General features: G+C 38.7%; 1 protein-coding gene across 3 annotated transcripts in view; it reads right to left on the bottom strand.

The window, feature by feature from the left end:
• The window catches only part of WAPL (WAPL cohesin release factor), an 85,736-nt gene that overhangs the window by 9,632 nt on the left and 53,273 nt on the right, over positions 1-22,831 (bottom strand). For all 3 annotated transcript variants that reach the window (XM_050803812.1, XM_050803814.1, XM_050803813.1), the window contains 8 exons: positions 20,053-20,280; positions 14,100-14,211; positions 13,325-13,422; positions 11,579-11,655; positions 8,015-8,190; positions 7,576-7,691; positions 6,380-6,544; positions 659-866 (listed from right to left, as the gene is read on the bottom strand). In XM_050803812.1, coding sequence (XP_050659769.1) covers positions 659-866; positions 6,380-6,544; positions 7,576-7,691; positions 8,015-8,190; positions 11,579-11,655; positions 13,325-13,422; positions 14,100-14,211; positions 20,053-20,280 — 1,180 coding nt within the window. The remainder of the gene's footprint in view (positions 1-658; positions 867-6,379; positions 6,545-7,575; positions 7,692-8,014; positions 8,191-11,578; positions 11,656-13,324; positions 13,423-14,099; positions 14,212-20,052; positions 20,281-22,831) is intronic.

Below are 22,831 nucleotides of genomic sequence, written 5' to 3'. Positions count from 1 at the left end.
CAGTGGTGCAATCGTAGCTCACTGTAACTTTGAATTCCTCAGCTCAAGCAATCCTCCAACCTCAGCCTTCTGAGCACCCAGGACTACAGGCTTGCGCCACCATGCCAAGCTAATTTTTTAAATTTTTCGTAGGGATGGGGTCTTGCTAGATTGTCTCAAACTCCTAGCCTCAAGTAATCCTCCTGCTTCAGCCTCCCAAAGTGCTGGGCTCAGGTGTGAGCCACCAGCCTACAGTATATTTCTTATTGTTTCCCATCTAGCACTTACATTTTGAGAACTATTACTATAATTTATGACAACAGATCTTCAAGTTTATAGTGAAGCTGAAAAAACAATCTCAAAAACTGAAAACTGAAAAAATTCCATTATGTCTCCTATGTGTCTCTTCACAGATGAGTAAAGGAAAGGAGGGCGCCGGAAGGAAGAGTGATTTAACTGGATCTTTCCTGTCACTAGCATGCCTGCCATTGGCATGCACCTTCCTCACTGTGGGAGAACTACCACAAGCACTCAAGTATCAAAGCTTGTCTGGATTGAACTAGAGAGGTCCTCAAGTAATAGCCAGATTAAGACAATCTGCGAATTAAAATGGTTTGAAGAAAAAAACAAAATCAAACCACTATCTTCAATGTAAGTACACCATTCAAAGTAAATATACCTTTATTGAGGTCAAGTTCTTCATCCTCCTCCTCCTTCTTATGTTTCTCTTCTGTACCATCAGTCTTTTCAGTTGATACCCACTGTATTTCTCCACTTGTTTCTTGCCACTCTCCACTCTTATCATGCTGAGTGGTGGGAGCATCTTTGATCAACTCATCTGTTTTACTTTCTGCTAGCTGGGCTGCCCGCTCTCGCTCAAGGAATAGCTGATAAAAATTATTTTTGAAGATCATTAAAAAGAGATCGCCAATCAATATGCATATATGCAAATATAAAGTTATAGTTGCTTTTAAATGTATCACTAACTCTAAGATGGTTATGTGGTAAAAAGAGGTGAGTATAAGTAAAAGCTTTTGCTCTACATCCTATCGAAAGCCAAAACAAAAGTATAAATGCTGCTAAGATTCAATGAAGTCATCTACTAATGACGCAGGTTGCTTGGAAGAATGAGTCTCAATAATTTCCCTTAATTTGCATAATACAAGAAATTCAAGCAAAAAATACAAAATTGGAAAATTCTTAAGTCAAAGGGGAATATGCTAAATTCCTTGCCATCACTTACTTTATTTTCCCTGAGCTGGTACAGTACTGACACATAGAAAACACTGACATGAATTGGGAAATGCTCCAAGTTACTAAAAGAATTGCCTGAAAATCAAATGCCAAGTAGACCCCAAAGATTTGTTGAGTATACAGAAGAGTGGTATACAAACTTCAAAGAGAGATTATACAAGATAATATCTTTCAGAAAATAAAAGTTAACATTTATAGAGAACAGCAATTCTCAAAACTGGTCTAAGAATCCCTATGGATCCTTAAGACCCTATCAGGGAGTACAGGAGGTCAAAATTACACTCAATATTAAGAGGTCTGCTGACTTCTTTCTTCTTTCACTGAGTGTACAGTGGAGTTTTGGAATCTACATGCCATGTGATTATGTCACTGCTCTAACAGCTAATGTAATGTCTCCCAGTTTTAATTTCTAATTCAATAAATATAGATAGATAAAGCACATATAAACAACAAAAGTTCTTTGGGTTTCCCAATAATTTTCAAGCCCTGAGATAAAAATGTATGAGAAGAGAATAATGGACTCCTACTTATGACTTCAGAAAGAACTGAGTTGTTGTGGGTTACTCTGAAGACACAACTTTAAGGATGACTGCTTTTGAAAAGGTCAAAAAAAGGAAGCTAAACACAGCAAGGGCTTTGGAAAAATAAAAAGAATGAACCATCACTGTTTCTGGACATGTACAAAATGCCATTTAAGGAAATACCAAAAATACCTAGGAACCTGTTAGACTAGCAAAAATCTTGGCAAGAGTATGAAGGAATGGGGAATCATAAAAAGTTTTAGGGGGAAGTATAAATTGAGGGCACAGGAAGTATGTGTTTGGTGATGAGGGTGGGAGGAGTTAGGCATATCAACTTTAAATACAGTACAATATATTCTGACACAACAATTCCTAAACCAGAAAAGTACGCTCACAGACATACTTTGTATGGCCTGACCAGGCAGGGTGGCTCATGCGTGTAAATCCTAGCACTTTGGGAGGCCGAGGCAGGCGGATCACTTAAGTCAGGAGTTCGCGACCAGCCTGGCCAACACAGTGAAACCACCTCTACTAAAAATACAAAACTTAACTGGGCGTGGTGGCGCATGCTTGTAATCCCAGCTACTTGGGAGGCTGAGGCAGAAGAATCACTGGAACCTGGGAGTCAGAGGTTGCAGTAAGCTGAAATGGTGCCACTGCACTCCAGCCTGGGTGACAGAGCAAGACTCTGTCTCCAAAAAAAATTTAAAAAAGAAAAGTATGGCCTAAGATTTAGATGCTAGGGTATTTATTTCTGTAATTTTTGTAACAAAATAAAACTTAAACACAAAACAATCAAAAAGTGTATCAGTAGAGGTTTGGTTAAATAAAGTACTAAGGCAGAGCATGGTGGATCACGCCTGTGATCCTAGCACTTTAGGAGGCAAGGCAGGAGGATCACTTGAGTGCAAGAGTTTGAGACCAGCCTGGGCAACATAGTGAGACTTCAGCTCTACAAATACAAAACTTAGCTAAATGTGGTGGCATGTGCCTGTAGTCCCAGCTACTTGGGAGGCTGAGGTAAAAGGATCACCTGAGCCTGGGAGGTAAAGGCTACAGTGAGCTGTGACTGGACCATTGTACTTCAGCCTGGGCAAAAGAGACTACTATGTAGGTATGTATGTATGTATGTATGTATGTATAAATAAAAAAGCTACTGGTTTGCAGTCATTACAAAGAATGTGATAAACCTATGTGTTGACATGAAAAGCTCAGGAAGACACTTTACGCAAAGAGCGGGTATAGACTAAACACTATGTACAGTAAGAGTCCCTTTATATAAAACACATTGCACATTTATTTTTTATTTACTTTTCGGACAGGGTCTCACTCCCATTGACCAGGCTGGAGTACAGTGGCAGGATCATGGCTCACTGCAGCCTCCACTTCCTGGGCTCAAGTGATTCTCCCACCTCAGCCTTCCAAAGAGCTGGGACTACAGGCATATGCCACCACACTTGGCTAATTTTTAAATTTTTAGTAGAGACATAATTTTGCCATGTTGCCTAGGCCAGGCTCAAATTCCTGGGCTCAAGCAATCTGCCTGCCTCAGATTCCCCAAGTGTTGGGATTACAGATTACAGGCATGAGCCACCATGTCTGGCCTCCACATTTATTTTGATATATGCACAAACACTGATTTCTCAGGACAAACACAAAACTGTTACAAATGGTAATGTTTTAGGAAATACATTTATGGAGTTTAAACCTTTCTGGATCTGACTTTTTTTCCCCCCACTATTTTTGTGAATTATGTTTGGTTTTTAAAAAATAAACAGATCCATAAATAGGTAAGAACAGCTAGAAAGAGGAAAGTTCATGTCAGTAATCAGAACTACCTGTAAGATTCCATTTATACAACATTATTGAAAAGATACGTAATTTGAAAATTACTGGATTCAGACCAGCGTTACCAGTAGCATAAAGGATATAAATATGAACATGGAATTTTCCACTCTACCTTTGAATAACAGAATTAAAAGCCATTTCTTGATACTTTAAGATAACTGAGTACAAGGCAGCACAATTTTCTAAAATGAGTAACAGAACCCATCACCCAAAAGGTATTACAGTCGAAAAACAAAAACTGTAAACTGATTTAAAAATGACAAACCATAAACCATAGCAGATAAAGGAAAGCCAGAGAAGATACAGGATGACACCCTGAAGGACAAGAAGCTTCTATAACACTAAGTGCAAAAGAGGAATACTGGAAGTGATATTCCCAGGTCAATTAGACACAGTAGGAAAATTTGAGACTATCCTGAAACAACTCACAGAGATCTCCTAGGGTGTGGGGGTGGCTTCTGCAAATGAACCCCTATTATGTGAATAATGCAGACCTATCATCTGTGCCTTCAAATACAGCTCGTGAGGCGGCTGACGGTAAGTTTTTATTCATTTCTAGGTTCCATTTGAAGAAAAGTCAATTTTTAAAAGAAAGGGACTAGAATGATAGAAAAAAATAAAATGAGATGAAAAAAGATGGAAAACAGTTTGGTGGTAGCTAGGAGACAGGGAAGGCAGGTAAGCTGTACAGTGAGCAGCACAAGAGAATTCTTTTATGGTGATGGTACTATACCTCAATGTAGTAGTGAGTACATTAATCTATACATGTAATAAAATTGAACAGAGGTACATATGTTACACACAAACATAAATGAATGCAGATGAAAAATGGTGAAACTAAGTAAGGTCTACAGTGCAGTTAACAGTGATGTACCAATGTCAATTTCTTGGTTTTGCTATGGTACTACAGTTATATAACATGTCACCATTTGAGGAAGTTAGGTAAAGGGTAAATGGGATTCTTTGTACTATTTTTGTAACTTCCTGTGAGTCTATAACTATTTTGAAATAAAAAGTTTAAAAACAAGTCAACTGTACAGAAAAAAAAATACTTTTTTAAAACGTTTTTGAGACACGGTCTCACTCTGTTGCCCAGGCTAGAACACAGTGCTGTAATCACGGCTCACTGCAACTTCAAACTCCTGGGCCCAAGCAATCCTCTCACTTCAGCCTCCCGAGTAGCTGGTACTATGAGCATGCACCACCACACTCGATCAACTATTTTACTTTTTGTACAGACAGGATCTCACTATGTTGCCCATGCTGGTCTCAAACTCCCGAGCTCAAACAATCCACCCACCTTGCTTGGCCTCCCAAAGTGCTGGGATTATAGGTGTGAGCTACCTAGCCTGGTCAAGAAATGCTTCATTTAGCAGAAAAATAAATGTGTCGATGGGATCAAAGAGAGAGGTGCCAAATATTTTAAAATGGTTTTTGCATTAAATGAAATCTCTAAATGGTATCTGGAGACTAAAAGTAGTCTATTACCAATTATTGTTAGTAAATTACTACTACCATTTACTATTATTGTTATTGATAAGTAATGACAATTTATCACTAGTTTCACATTTAATTTTGTATTTTAAATAAACTAAAATTTCAAGGCTAGTCAAGACCGAGTATCCTGAATCTAAGAAGAAAATCCTAGGGATTAACTACCTCTTACCTACAGTCAACATTCAATCACACATAATAGAGAACAAAAGAGGATAATGAAAAATGACTTTAAATGGTTCAAAGAAACATTCTCATTCACGATTTCCCATGCTCAGCTACTCTGCCCTTTCCAGACTGGGTAAGGGAACAGGTGACAAAGGAACTTCTAGCTTTCTATGGTCCATAAGGTCAAAGTTCTGGACACAGATCAGATGAGTAAATAAATACTAGAGAACATGAAGTGGATGAGATGGGCCTGGATTCTTGACTTTTTTTTTTTTTTTTTTTAAACAGAGATGGGAGCTCACTATGTTGCCCAGGCTGGTCTTGAACTCCTGGACTCAAGTGATCCTCCCCGCCTCAGTCTCCCAAAGTGCTGGGATTACAGGTGTGAGCCACTGCACCGCACCCAATTTGATTAATAAAACAAATGTGCCTTTGTCTCTGCTTTTTGGTAACAATACTTAAGGAGTGATTATAAAAGTTGAGAAAAATCAGCAGAATAAAGTAAGAATGCATTCTAAGCAGTGTACTGATCTACAGAGAAATCACAACACCATTTTTTTTTTTCTTTGAAACAGAGTCTTCCTCTGTTGTCCAGGCTGGAGTGTAGTGACATGCCACCTTGGCTCACTGCAACCTCCACCTCCTCAGTTCAAGTGATTCTCCTGCCTAGCCTCCTGAGTAGCTGGGATTACAGGTGCATGCCACCATGCCTGGCTAATTTTTGTATTTTTAGTAGAGATGAGGTTTCACCATATTGGTCAGGCTGGTCTTGAACTCCTGACCTCAAGTGATCCACCTGCCTTGGCCTCCCAAAGTGCTAGGATTATAGGCGTGCACCACCGTGTACCACATTTTTAATTGGTTACAAATTCTGGTTTAAAATAAGCTTTCACCCTAGACGCTGTGAATATTTAAAAATTGGTCAGGTGTAAAACAGTCCCTTTCGACCCTAGCAGAGACATGCTTCAGGAGTTCTAACTAAAAAGGCTGGGGGAGGGGCAGAAGGGGCCAGCAACAGGTGGGGAAGAAAAGGAGGTAAAAGGTGGAATTGATAAAAGAAATTGGACAAATCCAACAAACTGCAGTTATGAGTTTGTATTTAAGTGGTTGCTTACCTGCACTAAAGCCTGAACAGCATGAACTTGTCCAGCTATCCTTAAACTACCATCTCCTTCTCCACTACAGATGGAAGAATCAAAAGAACACGATGTTTCCATGTTGACAAGACAGTGCCGATTCCGAGCGCTATACTCCACTAGATTGATCAGCAGACCTAAGCCCTTCAAAAATTTTAAAAGACACATATTATCAGAGATGAGTGCTTAAAACAAATAAACACAATATACACAATTTTTATTGGTAGCTAAAAAGCTGAATATCAGTGTTCTACCATCTATAAAATGGCTAAAAACCAGTAGTATGAAAGGACAAAAAGAAAAAAAAAGCAAAAAGACCGGGCACAGTGGCTCATGCCTGTAATTCCAGCACTTTGGGAAGCCAAGGTGGGTGGATCACTTGAGGCCAGGAGTTCAAGACCAACCTGACAAACATGGGGAAACCCCATCTCTACTAAAAATACAAAAACAAGCCAGGTGTGGTGTTGGATGCTTGTAATCCCACCTACTTGGGAGGCTGAGGCAGGAGAATCACTTGAACCCAGGAGATGGAGGTTGCAGTGAGCCAAGATTGTGTCACTGCACTCCAGCCTGGGAAAGAGACTAAGACTCTGTCTCAAAAAAAAAAAAAAAAAAAAAAAAAAGCAAAACAAAAAAACCCACCAATTTTCCCAAAGAATCATTCCTTTAATTTTTAACCGTCACTTTTAGCTTTTGCACTTTTTATGTTTACATAGGGTCTTTCATGGCTTTCTTTTGCACAATAAGAAGTACATTCAGCCAGACGCAGTGGCTCATACCTGTAATCCCACCACTTTGGGAGGCTGAGGTGGGCAGATCGCTTGAGGCCAGGAGTTTGAGACCAGCCTGGGCAACATGGCAAAACGCCATCTCTACTAAAAATACAAAAATTAGTCAGGCATGGTGGCACATGCCTATAGTCCCAGCACCTGGAAGGCTGAGGCAAGAGGGCTGCTTGAAACAGGGAGGCGGAGGTTGCAGTGAGCCAAGATGATGCCACTGTAGATTCCATCTCCAAAAAAAAAAAAAAAAAAAAAAGTATGTTCTTAAGGAAATTCATGAAAAAAACCCAAAATATATTAAAGGGTTGGTTCTTAAACCCAAACTAAGGTTAACATTTTGCACACCTTACTAGATATGATACTCATTTTTCTGAAAAAGTCATTTCAACTTACCAGCACTCGAATATCAAATCTCTGCTCCTGAGGTAGGTACTTTGGAACCTGAAGCACACAGTTCAGTGCTGTGCCTATGAGACCGTCCTGCTCTCCTGTTTTGGTGCTGCCCCACTCTGAAATAAGAAATGGATATAGGAAAGTGGTTATTGATTCTTCCTTAGAACACTAATAATGGAGATTTATTAACATGGACATTAACTTGGAATTGTACAGTCATTTCTCCATTGAAACATACTGTTGATACTTCTGGGTTAAGCTACTAGGCTTCTAAAAATACCAACTCTTAAAAGCAATTTAAACCTACACATGAATAAGTCAAGTACATTATGACAAATTAAAAAATCACTATCCTAAGAAAAGGAGAAACAAAGAAAAATAACTTGTTTTCACATGTAATATACATCTTTCAATGAGAAAAAAATGGAAAAAATCTTACCATTATCATTAGTTAAATTGAGCAACACCCCAATGATGGCCCTCATGCAGTCCTCCACTGCTTTGCCTACATGGTTAGTTACATTCTGGTGAGGCAGAGGCTTACTGTCAGCTAAGCATATGCTGTCCTCAGCGCGGTTGTACTGTTGAATCAGTTCTTCACAATGCTGTAATGCTCTTAAAAGGAAATAAAATATAGACTATTATAGTAAATAATAATAGGTACACAGCAAATTTCTATTTACTTGAACCTAAAGGCTATCGGATGAAATTTCACTTTATTTTGGAAAAACCTGATACCTTAAAAAAAATTATCCAAGGAACGTTAAAATTAAAAACTCATGGCAGAAGTTTATATCTGTACTATCTACATTTACCACTAGTAATCTCTTTATTTCCAAATTGTCTCGCATGTTATTGATCTCTCCAATATGAGACGGACAACAACCCTTTCTCAAACAGTGCAAATGATTAAAGAGCTAATGTTGGACACTTCTGAGGTAGTAAATGTTATGACTACATAACAAATGTTAAAGTAAACACAAGTATTAAATATTTCATACGCATTAGAGCAAATCATTATTTTTATTATCTTAACTACCAATGTGACAATATAAATCATTATTTTTTAATTTAAGTTCATTCAAACTGACATGTCTCCTTGACAGTTATCCAAGGGGATGAGTTACATCCAAGGATTCTCAAGATTCTACCCAAAATAACAAGGAAATATAATCCCTAAATGGATCTAGTATTTCTAAAGACACTGTTTAAATCATCAAGTCCACTATTTTTATGTTTAATACAAATCAAGTAAGCTGGCTCTATCAGTTGATTCTTCATGCATTATATATCACACAAAATTAGAAACCGTATCTAATCTATGCCTAGTTGCCCTTTAAAACATACTGAGGAAATTCTGTGAAAGTTCTTAATATTTTACAACCATTTGGTCAGGAAGGTGTTCCTCATGTCTAACCTAAAATAATTTGTTCTTCTGGTATTGAATGCTGGTCAGGATTACCATACTGTCATTGGTAACTCAACTGTTTTTAGACTGGGCTAAACTCAGGCATTGAAGATGAAAGGAGGTTCAGCATATGTTATTTAATCTTTCTGTAAGCTATCTCTGAATTGATTATGGTTTCTGCTGAAAAGCTTAAAAACCTAGAGATAAGTGCTCTTTTACAAACACTCAATTCTGACCTCTACTGCCACTTCCAAGACATGTGGCCTGATTTTCCTAATCACAACGAAAGAGCATCTGTCATATGAAATACTTCCTTTTACAAGGTACTTGCCAGAGGTTATGAAGTATACACAAGAGATATTTTTAAATCAGAAACAACATATACAATTTTTCTTGTCAATTTAAAAAAGAAAATGAAACCAGAAACATTTAACTTCAATAATCTTTGGTAAGGAAGGGTAATAACATGGTAGCAAACAACCAGAATGCATGCGGTAAGAGCACTAAATATAGGCAAGGCACAGTGGCTCATGCCTGTAATCCCAACACTTTGGGAGGTCAAGGCAGAAGAATCACTTGAGCCCACGAGTTTGAGACCAGCCAGGACAACACAGCAAGACCCTGTATCTATTTAAAAAAAAAAAAAAAAAAAAAAAGGCCGGGCGCGGTGGCTCAAGCCTGTAATCCCAGCACTTTGGGAGGCCGAGACGGGCGGATCACAAGGTCAGGAGATCGAGACCATCCTGGCTAATCCGGTGAAACCCCGTCTCTACTAAAAAATACAAAAAACTAGCCGGGCGAGGTGGCGGGTGCCTGTAGTCCCAGCTACTCGGGAGGCTGAGGCAGGAGAATGACGTAAACCCGGGAGGCGGAGCTTGCAGTGAGCTGAGATCCGGCCACTGCACTCCAGCCTGGGCGACAGAGTGAGACTCCGTCTCAAAAAAAAAAAAAAAAAAAAGTGCTAAATGTGTATAAAATAGGCCAGGCACAGTGGCTCACGTCTGTAATCCCAACACTTTGGGAGGCTGAGGTGGGCAGATCACCTGAGACCAGCCTGGTCAACATGGTGAAACCCCGTCTCTGCTAAAAATACAAAAATTAGCCGGGTGTGGTGGCGCACACCTGTTGTCCCAGCTACTCATATTCCGGCTGAGGCAGGAGAATCGCATGAACCTGGGAGGCGGGGGTTGCAGTGAGCCAAGATCATGCCACTGTACTCCAGCTGGGGCTCAGAAAAAAAAATAAATAAAATAAAGATAAATAAAATATACAAATGAAAGATACAAAATGTACAAATCCAAGACAAAAAGGGAGATTTTAAAAACCTACAGATTAAGAAAATCTATTGAGACTAAAAATTTGAGACTATTGAAAATTAGAATATTGCCTAAACATAAAATAGTAGGCAACTAATAATGTGTGGTATGAAAATGGCATTGAGGTTATATTTTTTAAAAGAGTCCTTTTCTTTCAGACCTTATGTACTTAAGTATTTATGGATGAAATAATACCTGGATTTGTTTCAAATAATACAGCTGAGGGAATGGATGGGGTTATAGATGGAAACCAGACTGGTCATGATTGATAATGTGTACATTACAGTTTATTACACTATTTATATTTGAATTCCTCCAAAATAAGAGGTTAAAAAACAGATAAACTAGAGTAAGACTGCAATGGGCCTTTGATAAGGCTGACTTCAATAAGAAAGTCGTACATATATCTAAAGACAGTAAGGAATCAGAGATTTGAGAAATTAAAACTATTTTTTCAAAGTAGCGATTTGGAGAAAGTTAACTCCAAGTAGTATTGTTCTGGATAGGCTAAAAGCCAGAGAACTAGGGCAGATATCAAGAACTAGGACAGAGATATCAGGAAGAGGCTGCTGTAATAAGATAAAACCAGGACTGGAGACATACTTGGGAATTTTACCTGCGCAGAGGTGACAGCATTAGCCTAATTGTGATGAAATGTGGGAAGAAAGAAATGTGGAATGGAAGAAGCTACATACAGATATGAAAAAACAAGTCTAAATAAAGTGCAGAAGAAGAGGGCTAGAAAACTCCATGTAAAACCAGAATGAGGAAAAATGCTTAGTATTTACTATATGCCAAGTATTGTTCTAGGCTTTGCATATTAACTAATGTAACTCATTAATATGTATCACAAATAAGATACAAAAGATACTTTTAAAGTCATTTAAATTTTAAAAATGTTTTTATATGTATTTTTAATATACACATATTTTAAAATGTCTACTAAGTATATATTTCTTACAAACATACAAATTAACTCATTCAATTGTAATAAAAATCCTAGGTGGGTTAGACACAATTATTATCCCCCCTTGTAAAGGGTTTGGTTTGTATATTACAAAAGTGATACAGCTGAAATTATCAAATTGGAATCCACATCTTCATTTTGCGTCCAAAATCTGTACTCTTCAAACTTTCGTTACACAATGTGAACTGATTCATAGAACTCAACAGAGTACTTCATGGAGGAAGCTAATCCAAATTTCTTTCATTTATGATCAATCCAAATGTTCAAAATAAGTAACAATGTTAACTGTTAACTAATAAACAAAAAACTTACTTAGCTGATGAAACAATAAGTTGGGAATCTTTATATGCTATCAAGTAGCTTTGATTTTCGGGATTATGCACAGTTACCTAAAAGGGAAGAATATGAGATAATTGTGACAATCCAAAACTTTCATTCATTCACAACACCACATTCTGCCTGGGGCGTAAAAGATATAAAAATGAGGAAGAAACAGTTCTTGTTACCTAAGGAAATAATTTCACAACCCACAGGTTCCAGATGTAAAATAAGAAAGCTAATATTTTACGAAAAAATTAAGACATCACTGTTATAATTATTCATTCATAATTAACATATTCTACACTATATATTCACTGTAACAAATTGCCAAACACACTGAATGTCAGAATAGAGCAGTCCCCAACTTACAAATAACGTAAAGTTCATAAGTAGATTCATTTAGAATACATTTTTACAAAGAAATATCTGTTATCTACTGTACCCAAAGCACTCTAGAAGACATATGGAGCGATTACAATTTAATCTGGCCAGAGCTTTTAATTTATACCACACTATTTTCCCCACAGTTTTTGTTTTTTGTTTTTTTTTTTTGAGACGGAGTCTCACTCTGTCACCCAGGCTGGAGTGCAGTGGCACAATCTCAGCTCACTGCAAGCTCCACCTCCTGGGTTCATAACATTCTCCTGCCTCAGCCTCCCGAATAGATTGGACTACAGGCACCTGCCACCACACCCAGCTAATTTTTTGTATTTTTAGTGGAGATGGGGTTTCACCGTGTTAGCCAGGATGGTCTCGATATCCTGACCTTGTGATCGGCCCACCTCGGACTCCCAAAGTGCTGGGATTACAGGTGTGAGCCACCGTGCCTGGCCTATTTTCCCCACAGATGTTTTTAAAATAACCTGGTGAACAAACCTATGCATGCTGAAATTAGCTGGCAGTATAAATTCTAATCTACACGGAAGTGGGTTAAGTCCTTCATAAGAGTCAAAGAACAAAATATACTTACTGCAGTTCAACAGTATCATTCTCCAAAGTCAAATATTATGACAAGTCACGCCTATAAACAATCTGACTCAAATAAAAGTCAAATAAACAAAATGCTAATAATAATTTTAAAATAAAACTTGATTGCATTTCACTATTGTTATCTACAATGTAGTCAAGTAGAAATTCACATTAAGGAAATTCACATTAAGGAAAAAAAAAGCTGGGCTTGGAGGGGCCCAGCAAGGTGTAATGCCTGTAATCCCAACACTTTGGGAGGCCAAAGCCGGCAGACCACTTGAGGCTAGGAGTTTGAGACCAGCCTGGCCAACATGGGGAAACCCTGACTCTACTAAAAATACAAAAATTGGAAGGGCATGATGGCACACGCCTATAATCCCAGTACTCAAGAGGCTGAGGCATGAAAATTGCTTGAACCCTAGAGGCAGAGGTTGCAGTGAGCTGAGACAAGGCCACTGCATTGTAGCCTGGGTGACAGAGCGAGACTCTGGCTCAAAAATAATAAAAATAATAAAATCTTAAAAAAAGATTGGCATATATAAACAAACAAGCATAACATTTCATTTGCAGCAACAATACAGGTACTCCTAAAATATAAAACTACTCATTTAGCTTGTTTATTAACTGGTTGCTCAAAAAAAGTACTGCTATTTCTATCTGGATTAACAGAAGTGAACCCCCAGGGGTATATAAAATATTTGGCAGTCTCTCTCACACACACAATCACAATTAAGATTGAATAATTTTTGCCAAATCATCCATACTTACACTTTCTAAAACTCGTAAACATCTCTCTGCTCCCCATAGTGAGGCTACCAGTTTCTCTTCATCCTCATCTCTACTTAAATGATCCACACATTCTTTTACTAGGTGAAAAGAAACAAACGTAAGTTAGTATTTACCATCAATACTTACCAACAGAATACTTTTAGCTAACATTAGAAGCCATCTGTACACACGCTATGAACATGCTGGAACCTCTCTGAACATTTTTTATTCTAGGTTTCATACTGTGAGATTTTGAAATATATCATACTCTGTAATTATTTTGTTTCCATAATCCCCCAATATCAAAATGTTAATGGCCTTTTTTTTTTTTTTTTTTGGAGACAGAGTTTCACTCTTGTTGCCCAGGCTGGAGTGCAATGGCACAATCTCAGCTCACTGCAACCTCCACCTCCCATGTTCAAGCAATTGTCCTGCCTCAGCCTCCCAAGTAGCTGGGATTACAAGCATGCAGCACCACGCCTGGCTAGTTTTGTATTTTTAGTAGAGACGGGGTTTCTCCATGTGGGTCAGGCTGGTTTCAAAATCCTGACCTCAGGTGATCCGCCCGCCTCGGCCTCCCAAAGTGCTGGGATTACAGGCGTGAGCCACCGCGCCCAGCTGGTCGCTTCTTTAAATGTTAGAAATTTGCAGGATGCTACTAAAAAAAAAACAGACATTTCCAAACGGATACAATTATTTTTTGAAGTATGTCAATGGAGTGTTTTCTTCAGGCTTTAAATAATATATAAAAACATTATAAATGTGAATATCATACCTTTATCTACAATATGATCCAGACCACCCAAAAGCCGGAGTTCTTCTTTAAACCAGTCTCCTGCTCGTTTAGAAGTAAGGGACAGTAATGTCTCCATAGCTAAATGCCCAGTCTAAAAACCAGAAGCATCATTAATGAATATTAACTTTCAGCAATAAGTCTAGAAATTGTTTCTTTACAAAACTTTACTGCATGCTACATGTAGTTTTTTAATACTACTTTTATACATAAAATTGAACTAATTTTCAATTTTATCAGAATAGTCTACATTGAACAAAGTTTAACCAGCTTTTCATAGGGAAAATGTGCTATTAGTCTATCATCTATCAGTTTAATATTATACATATATATAGGTACTCTTATTTCTACAGCATAGAAGTGTGGAACTGCTAAGTCAAAGGGTACATGTATTTTTTAACTGTAAATCAATATTGGATTAATTTACTGCAATGGATTTAACAAGTAGCGCTCTCAGGAGCAAAGTCAGTTGCCCTGAATCTTCAAAAGCACAAGTTATCACTTAACATTTTTGTCTGAGGACACAAAATGGTAACATATTGCTTTTGTTTGTATTTTTACAACTACAATAACCTTGAACAGTTTTTCACATATTATGTTTCTAATATGAGACTCCTGTTCATTATTCTTTCCATATTTTCCTTCAAGACTGATTGTCTTTTCTTATTATTCGGTGTATTTTGTCTATTCTGCATACAAATCTTTTGTTCATTTTAGTGTTGCAGACTGACTAGTTGTAAAGGGCATACTGCAGGCTTAGCAGCTCAGATATTCATCATGTGGCCATGATAACAAAACTGTATACAAATAATGCTTTAGGACCACCACCTTCTAGTACAAAAGCTAAGAGCCACATTCACAATCTGAGTAAAGTTTTTATTGCTCTTTATTTCACTTTGGCTGTTGTTTTTCTTTTTAAAGCAGACAGCCACTTCCCAACAAACAGCAATTTGGTTCCTGCTGTAATAAAGGAACTTCAGCATAACAAAAGAAACGCTCTTTAACTAGCAAAGACTGACAAGATCTGATTTTTCTCCCTAAATTTCTCCCTTTCGAAAGATGATGGTTTACATTATCAGGTCTATTTGAAAACTGCAAAATAATTAGATATTTAGAAATGCAAATAACAGATATTACCAGTGAAAACCTTAGGATTGCACATTTAGAAGAGATCTAGAATATTTTAATCTACTTCTTTTAAAAAAAGTTGTTCTCGGCCAGGTGTGGTGGCTCAAGCCTGTAATCCCAGCACTTTGGGAGACCGAGGCAGGCTGATCACCTGAGGTCAGGAGTTCAAGACCAGCCTGGCCAACATGGTAAAACCCCATCTCTACTAAAAATACAAAAATTGGCTGGGCGTGGTGGTGGGCGCCTGTAATCCCAGCTACTCGGGAGGCTGAAGCAGGAAGAATTGCTTGAACCCGGGAGGCCAAGGTTGCAGCGAGCCAAGATTTGTGCCACTATACTCCAGCCTGGCCGACAAAGTGAGACTCCGTCTCAAAAAAAAAAAAAAGTTCTCCAAGGTGACAAATATAGAACTAGAATCCAATACCACAAAAAAAAGATTCAATTGTGCCCATTTTTCATTCTGTCCCTCAAAGAGTAATTTAGATTGGTTCGGGTGTGTTAATTCATGAGTCATACTGGCAAAGCTGAAGCCTAATGAGGCATTCTTTGTTTAGAAGAAAGGTGATGGTAATGTGATATTAATAATTAAAACTCGAGTCTTTTTAGTAAGTTTTGGTTTTGTTTCTATTGGCATAAAAACGATTCTTTGATATTTTAGGCTATATTCAGTATACTATAAGCTAGCATGTAAAAACAGCCTACTATTCAAGCATTTTATTTGAAAACTGGAATAGTCTTCAGAGTTAAAGCACAGTCATATCACTAATCAGAAAATAAGAGCAACAGGCCACGAGGTGGCTCACACCTGTAATCCTAGCACTTTGGGAAGCTGAGGCACAAGGGTCACTTGAACCCAGGAGGCGGAGGTTGCAGTGAGCTGAGATGGCGCTACTGCACTCCAGCCAGGTTGACAAAGCCAGAGAGTTTCAAGGCAGTGCAGGGGAGCCCCCAGGCAGGTCCTTCAGAAGGTATTCCAGGTCAAGGCATTGTTATCACAGGAGATGACACCTCCATGCAAGTTTTACTGCCCCTAAAACCTTCCAATGGGACAAGATATGGAGGTGGAAGACAATCATATTGATAATCTTGACCCTGTGTGGACCTAGGTTAAAGTGTGTGTGTCGTCTTCATTTTTAACAAAAAAAGTTTTAAAAGTTAAAAAATAATTTTAAAAGCAGATAAAAGCTCACAGAATATTTTTGTAGATCTATACAATTTGTGTTTTAAGCTAAGTGTTATTATAAAAGAGTCAAGAGTTAAACTTAAGGGAGCCAGAGTGTATGGTGTTTATCAAGTCTGTAGTAGTGTGCGATAATGTCCTCGGCCTTCGCATTCACTCATCACTCACTGACTTACACAGAGCAACTTCCAGTCCTGCAAGCTCTACTCATGGTAAGTGTCCATATAGGTGTATCTTTTAAAATCTTTTATATCATATTTTTACTGTATCTTTTTTATGTTTAGATGCACAAATTTTACCACCATTGTGTTCCAACTGCCTTCAGTGTTCAATATAGTAACATGCTATACAGGTTTGCACCCTAAAAGCAACAGGTTTTACCATACAGTCGAGATGTGTGGTAGGTTATAACTTCTAGGTCTGTGTAAGTACACTTTGATGTTCACACAACAACAAAATCACCTAACAATGCATTTTTAGAACATATCTGTCATGACGCAAAGCATGACTATATTACTATTTTAAATTATCTTTTCATGGCAAATCAGCAATACCAATATATTCAAGAAAGTAAGCAACTAGTAACAAAACTAATGTGTAGAGGATATTCATTGTACAAAACAACATAGTAAATCTACTGTACAATTTAAAACAAAAATATTCAAGAATAGCTAACATTAGTGGGGAAAAAGAGGAATCCTAAAATTGACAACTGTGCTCTGGCTTAATCATATGAGTAAACTATTTAATACAGTGTAGGAAAGTTTCTATTCTGGTATTTATCATCCTAATAAATTCAACAAAATATAAGACAAATCCAATTATCAAGTTTATCATGTTATTTAACAGCATACCTGAAATGAATCTAAATGTCGAATACAGACAAAAAACTAAAGGCACATTCATCCAACTATGCAGGCAAATAAAAATTATAGGCTCAAATTTATTCTTTTATAGCATGAAAAAATTAGTAGACACTGTAAAAATATAGAAGTAAATAAAAATTACAGATATTTTGGACAGGTGCAGTGGCTCATGTTTGTAATCCCAGGAAGGCCGAGGAGGGCAGGTCACCCGAGATCAGGAGTTTCAGACCAGCTTGGCCAACATAGCAAAACCCCGTCTCTACTAAAAATACAAGAAAATTAGCTGGGTGTGATGGCACACGCCTGTAATCCCAGCTATTCAAGAGGCTGACGCACAAGAATCGCTTGAACCCAGGAGGCAGAGGCTGCAGTGAGACGAGATCACACCACTGCACTCTGGCCTGGGCGACAGGGGCAAGACTTCATGATTTGCCATCTGAGCACACCACCTCTCTCCACAATCTTATAAAGTGAAAAGTACTGAATACATGTCAGTTTTGTACCTTGCTGTTTAAAGTTAAATTGCTCTCCCATCCTCCACTGTAACCAGAATGTATTACCACCTCTACCTTAATTAAAATAGAGAATAGAGCAAGAGCCTTAAGTCACATCTGGCTAGCACAAAGCATCCTACAAATTTTTGTGGCAAATGCTGCAGTCTTCAATTAAGTAAGTGTGGAGACACTGGCCTTTTTTTTTTTTTTTTTTTTTTTTGGAGACACAGTCTTGCTCTGTTGCCCAGGATGGAGTGCAGTGGCGCCAATCTCAGCTCACTGAAACCTCCACCTTGCCTCTTAGGTTCCAGGTTCAAGAAATTCTTGTGCCTCAGACTCCCAAGTAGCTGGGAATACAGGCACCCACCACCATGCACAGCTAATTTTTGTATTTTTAGTAGAGACCGGATTTCACCATACTGGCCAGATTGGTCTTGAACTCCTGGTCTCAGGTGAGCCGCCTGCCTCGGACTCCCAAAATGCTGGGATTATAGGCATGAGCCACACCGCCCAGCCTGGCTTCTGATTAATTAACATCTGTTCAGGAAAGCCTCTAAAATTTCCAGTTTACCCATTGTTCCTTATGTAAAATCAGGTACTTACTGTATATCCTGCCCTTACGTCAAATAACCCTGGTGTACTTCAACAGCCCTACACATCCATTCTGAATTACGCTTTCCATATAGCATACAAATCCTGGATGTGGGGTGTAATGGCATGGGGATCCCGAGATACAGATACGGCTTTTGTTCGTAAGTCCTATTAAATGTTTCTTTCTAAAACACTGGATTTGTCACTCTTCGGCCTCTCAGCTTCCTTGGACTTTGGGGGTACGTTTGCATAGACTTGTCCATTGTGAACCAGTAGACAATAACCAATGTTTATATAGTTTTGATGTTGGAAATGTCTGAAAACCAGGTTACTTTATAATAAATATTCTTTTTGTTTGTTTGTTTTCAAAATCACAGGCCAATTATCTTCTACTGGCCTAGAAACCATTGAAACATTATTGATTGTACAAGTAAAAAGTCAGAAGAAAGCAGAACTGAACTAAAGCAAAAATGGAATAGCCATCTCACACATGGGGCATCGTGATGAGCATTAACAGCAGCTACTGGCCATGACTAAATTATAAGGAATACCACCTCAGGGGAGGCGAGGTGCCTAGGAATCTTCCTTGTCGTGTCTTCAGGGTTCTTCAAGTCCCATGAAGCAGTTAGACATCCTGAGGTACTCTGGAATAAATAGATGCTTGCCAATTGAAAATGGCAGTTATGGCAGGGGTGGTGGCTCACGCCTGTAATCCCAACACTTTGAGAGGCTGAGGGGAGATCGCTTGAGCCCACGAGTTCAAAACCAGCCTGGGCAACATGGCAAAAACCCCACCTCTACTAAAAATACAAAAGTTAGCCAGATATGGTGGTATACACCTGTAGTCCCAGCTACTTGGGGCGCTGAGGTGGGAGGATCACTTTAGCCTAGGGGTTTGAGGCTGCAATGAGCTATGACTGCACCACTGCCCTCCAGCCTGGGAAACAGAGCAAGACCCTGTCTCAAAAAATAATAATTATTACTATTATTATAAAATAAAAATTAAAAAAGAAAATGGCAGATGTAAATCCTCTGAAACTTTTATTCCTGAAATCCATGGAGAAAAAGAATTCAAATTCCTAATAGCCTAAATGTAGTTTCTACCCTTTTTTTTTGAGACGATCTCACTCTGCCACCCAGGCTGGAGGTGCAGGGGCACAACCTCGGCTCGCTGTACCTTAAAACTCCCTTGGCTCAGGATATTCCCCCAACCTAAGCCTCCTGAGTAGCTGGGACTACAGGTGCACACCACCATATCTGGCTAACTTTTTTGTATTTTCTGTAGAGCTGGGGTTTCCCCATGTCACCCAAGCTGGACCCAAACTCCCAGGTTCAAGCAATCCACCTGCTTCAGCCTCTCAAAATGCTGGTTATTACAGGCATGAGCCACTGTGCCCGGCCCATTTTTTCCTTAAAAAATAAAGAGAAAAGGATTAGAAAAAATGCAACAGAAAATGCAACTATTTACTGGGCAAAAAGCCTAAATACAGATAAACTAGTTTAGGAAGTTCAGGCAAGGAAGGAAATTATGCTCAGATCTAAACCTAAGAAATTTGCCAAACTGTAAACCAAGGTTAGAGTTAAAATAATTTGCCCACAGTCACACAGCTGCTGTAACTAACCAAAGACTTTATGAAAGTAATTCTCATCTTAGAAGGAAGGAAGAAGGAACCCACCGTTATATTTTCTAGATCAAGATGCTTGTTGTGTACAGTTTCACAAAGCCTTCGGATTTTTTCTTTAATTTTGTTCATATCTTTTTCATTCAGTAGCTTGGCTGACGAAGCATCTTGTTCCAGTTCCAAAAGTCGAATCATTAGATCTAAGCTAGCTCTATCAAGGTCCATGTTCAAACGATCTCTACTCAGTATATACATGAGGGCAGCTGTACACAGGGACAGATTCTTCAACAGGCCAAAAAAAGGAGAAAAAAAAGTTCATGTAAGCAACTCCTGACATCTCAGGAAATAAGATGGTTAATGACTTTTGTTTACAAGTTAGAACACTTAAAACATATTACTAACCATGTTGGAAACTTCAGAAATGTTTTATTCAGTGGTCCCTCTAAAAATATTCTTTTTTTTTGAGATGGCGTCTCACTCTGTTGCCCAGGTTGGAGTGCAGTGGTGCAATCTCAGCTCACTGCAGCCTCCACCTTCCGAGTTCACGTTATTCTCTTGCCTCAGCCTCCTGAGTAGCTGGGACTACAGGTATGCACCACCACGCCCAGCTTATTTTTTGAATTTTTTTTTAGTAGAGATGGGGTTTCACTGTGATAGCCAGGATGGTCTTGATCTCCTGACCTCGTGATCCGCCCAGCTCGGCCTCCCGAAGTGTTGGGATTACAGGTGTGAGCCACCGCACCCAGCCCCACTCTAAAAATATTCTGAAGAAACATGTTTAAAAAATTAAACGCTGTTGCTTAAAATTTTCCTTTCAATGGATCATCCATATATGAATGCCTGATAGCTAGAAGAATATAAGCTGAGTTAAATATTTATTTGGCTATTCTGTGCTAAACGAAGAGTTTATAGAACATTTTTACAGATATGTGTGTGTGAGTGTGCATATATATATATATATATATAAATATAAATTCTATTATGACATACCTCATTTTTTTTCTTTTTGAGACAAGGTTTCACTTTGTCATCCAGACTAGACTGCAGTGGCACCACATCAGCTCACTGAAGCCTTGTCTGTCTGGACTCAAGCAATCCTCCCCACTTCAGCCTCCCAAGTACCTTGGACAATCGGCAGACGCCACCATGCCCAGCTGATTTTTTTCTATTTTTTTGTAGATGGGGTTTCACCATGTTGCCGAGGCTGGTTCTGAACACGTGAGGTCAAGTGATACACCCACTTTGGCCTCTCAAAGTGCTAAGATTAAAGGCGTAACCCACCACGCCCAGCCTATTCTTTATGACATAGTAGTCATATTTCAGTTTAAAATCAATAATTTAAATAATAATTTTAAATCTATATCAAACCCTTAACACATTTTTTCCCTTGGAAAACACAGCTGTGTTTGCATCTGTATATAAACCCAGGATGCTGAAATACACGTATTTGGATTTCTTTAAAATAAACCAATTGCTAGGCGTGATGGCTCACACTTGTAATCCCAGCACTTTGGGAGGCTGAGGCGGGCAGATCACCTGAGGTAAGGTGATCGAGATCAACCTGGTAACATGGTGAAACCTCGTCTCTATTAAAAATACAAAAATTAGGCTGGGCGCAGTGGCTCACGTCTGTTAATCCCAGCACTTTGGGAGGCTGGGGCAGGCAGATCACCTAAGGTCGGGAGTTCAAGACCAGCCTGGCCAACATGATGAAACCCCGTCTCTACTGAAAATACAAAAAAATTAGCTGGGCATGGTGACGCTCGTCTGTCATCCCAGCTACTCGGGAGGCTGAGGCAGCACAATCACTTGAACCCAGGAGGCGGAGGCTGCAGTGAGCTGAGATGGTGTCACTGCACTCCTGCCTGGGTGACAGAGTGAGACTCTATCTCAAAATGAATAAAATAAAATAAAAAAATAAAAAATAAAATAAAACAAAACAAAATAAAATACAAAAACTAGCCTGGCATAGTGGCAGGAGCCTGTAGTCCCAGTTACTTGAGAGGGTGAGTTGGGAGGATCACTTAAAAAAATAAAATAAACCAATCAACTCTGGTTGAACCAAATAATTTTTTAAATCATTAATAAACTGTCTCAAAATCACTCAGATCAGGTAGTTAAGTCAGCACACTCTACTTTTTTTTTTTTTTTTTTTTGAGAGGGAGTCTCGCTCTGTCACCCAGGCTGGAGTGCAGTGGCACGATCTCGGCTCACTGTAACCTCCACCTCCTGGGTTCCAGCAGTTCTTGTGCCTCGGCCTCCTGAGTAGCTGGGATTACAGGCACGCACCATCACGCCCGGGTAACTTTTTGCATTTTTAATAGAGATGGGGTTTCACATGTTGCCCAGGCTGGTCTCAAACTCCTGAGCTCAGGCAATCTGCCCATCTCAGCTTCCCAAAGTGCTAGGATTATAGGTGTGAGCCACCGCACCTGGCCAGGACACTCTACTAACACAATCTAAAAATACTGAAGGTGAAATATTCTAGATAAATGTGAATACAAAAAAAAGGTCTTACATTTGGGATATCCCAACACTTGAGATATTCTGTACTTACACTTATTTCAATATACAGAAAATGCAACTATCTAAAGATTTAAACTTTGAGCCCCCAGAAGTAGAGAAGCATCAGACCAGGTGTCTGATTAAATGTTTATATAGCAAATTATTTTTGGAAATTAGGATGCCATAGTAAAGGCCATTGGGGATCCACTGCCCTTAAAATCACACACTATAATGTCTAAGTTCACTGTTAACTGCATAATAAAGCAAATTCTATTTTTTGTTTGTTTTTAAGAGATGAGGTTTCACTAGGTTTCCCAAAATGGATCTG

Source organism: Macaca thibetana, chromosome 9, assembly GCF_024542745.1.
Source record: "Macaca thibetana thibetana isolate TM-01 chromosome 9, ASM2454274v1, whole genome shotgun sequence".
Classification (NCBI taxonomy): domain Eukaryota; kingdom Metazoa; phylum Chordata; class Mammalia; order Primates; family Cercopithecidae; genus Macaca; species Macaca thibetana.
The sequence above is the reverse complement of the archived record's forward strand: the minus strand, read 5'-3'. Positions and strand labels throughout refer to the sequence as shown.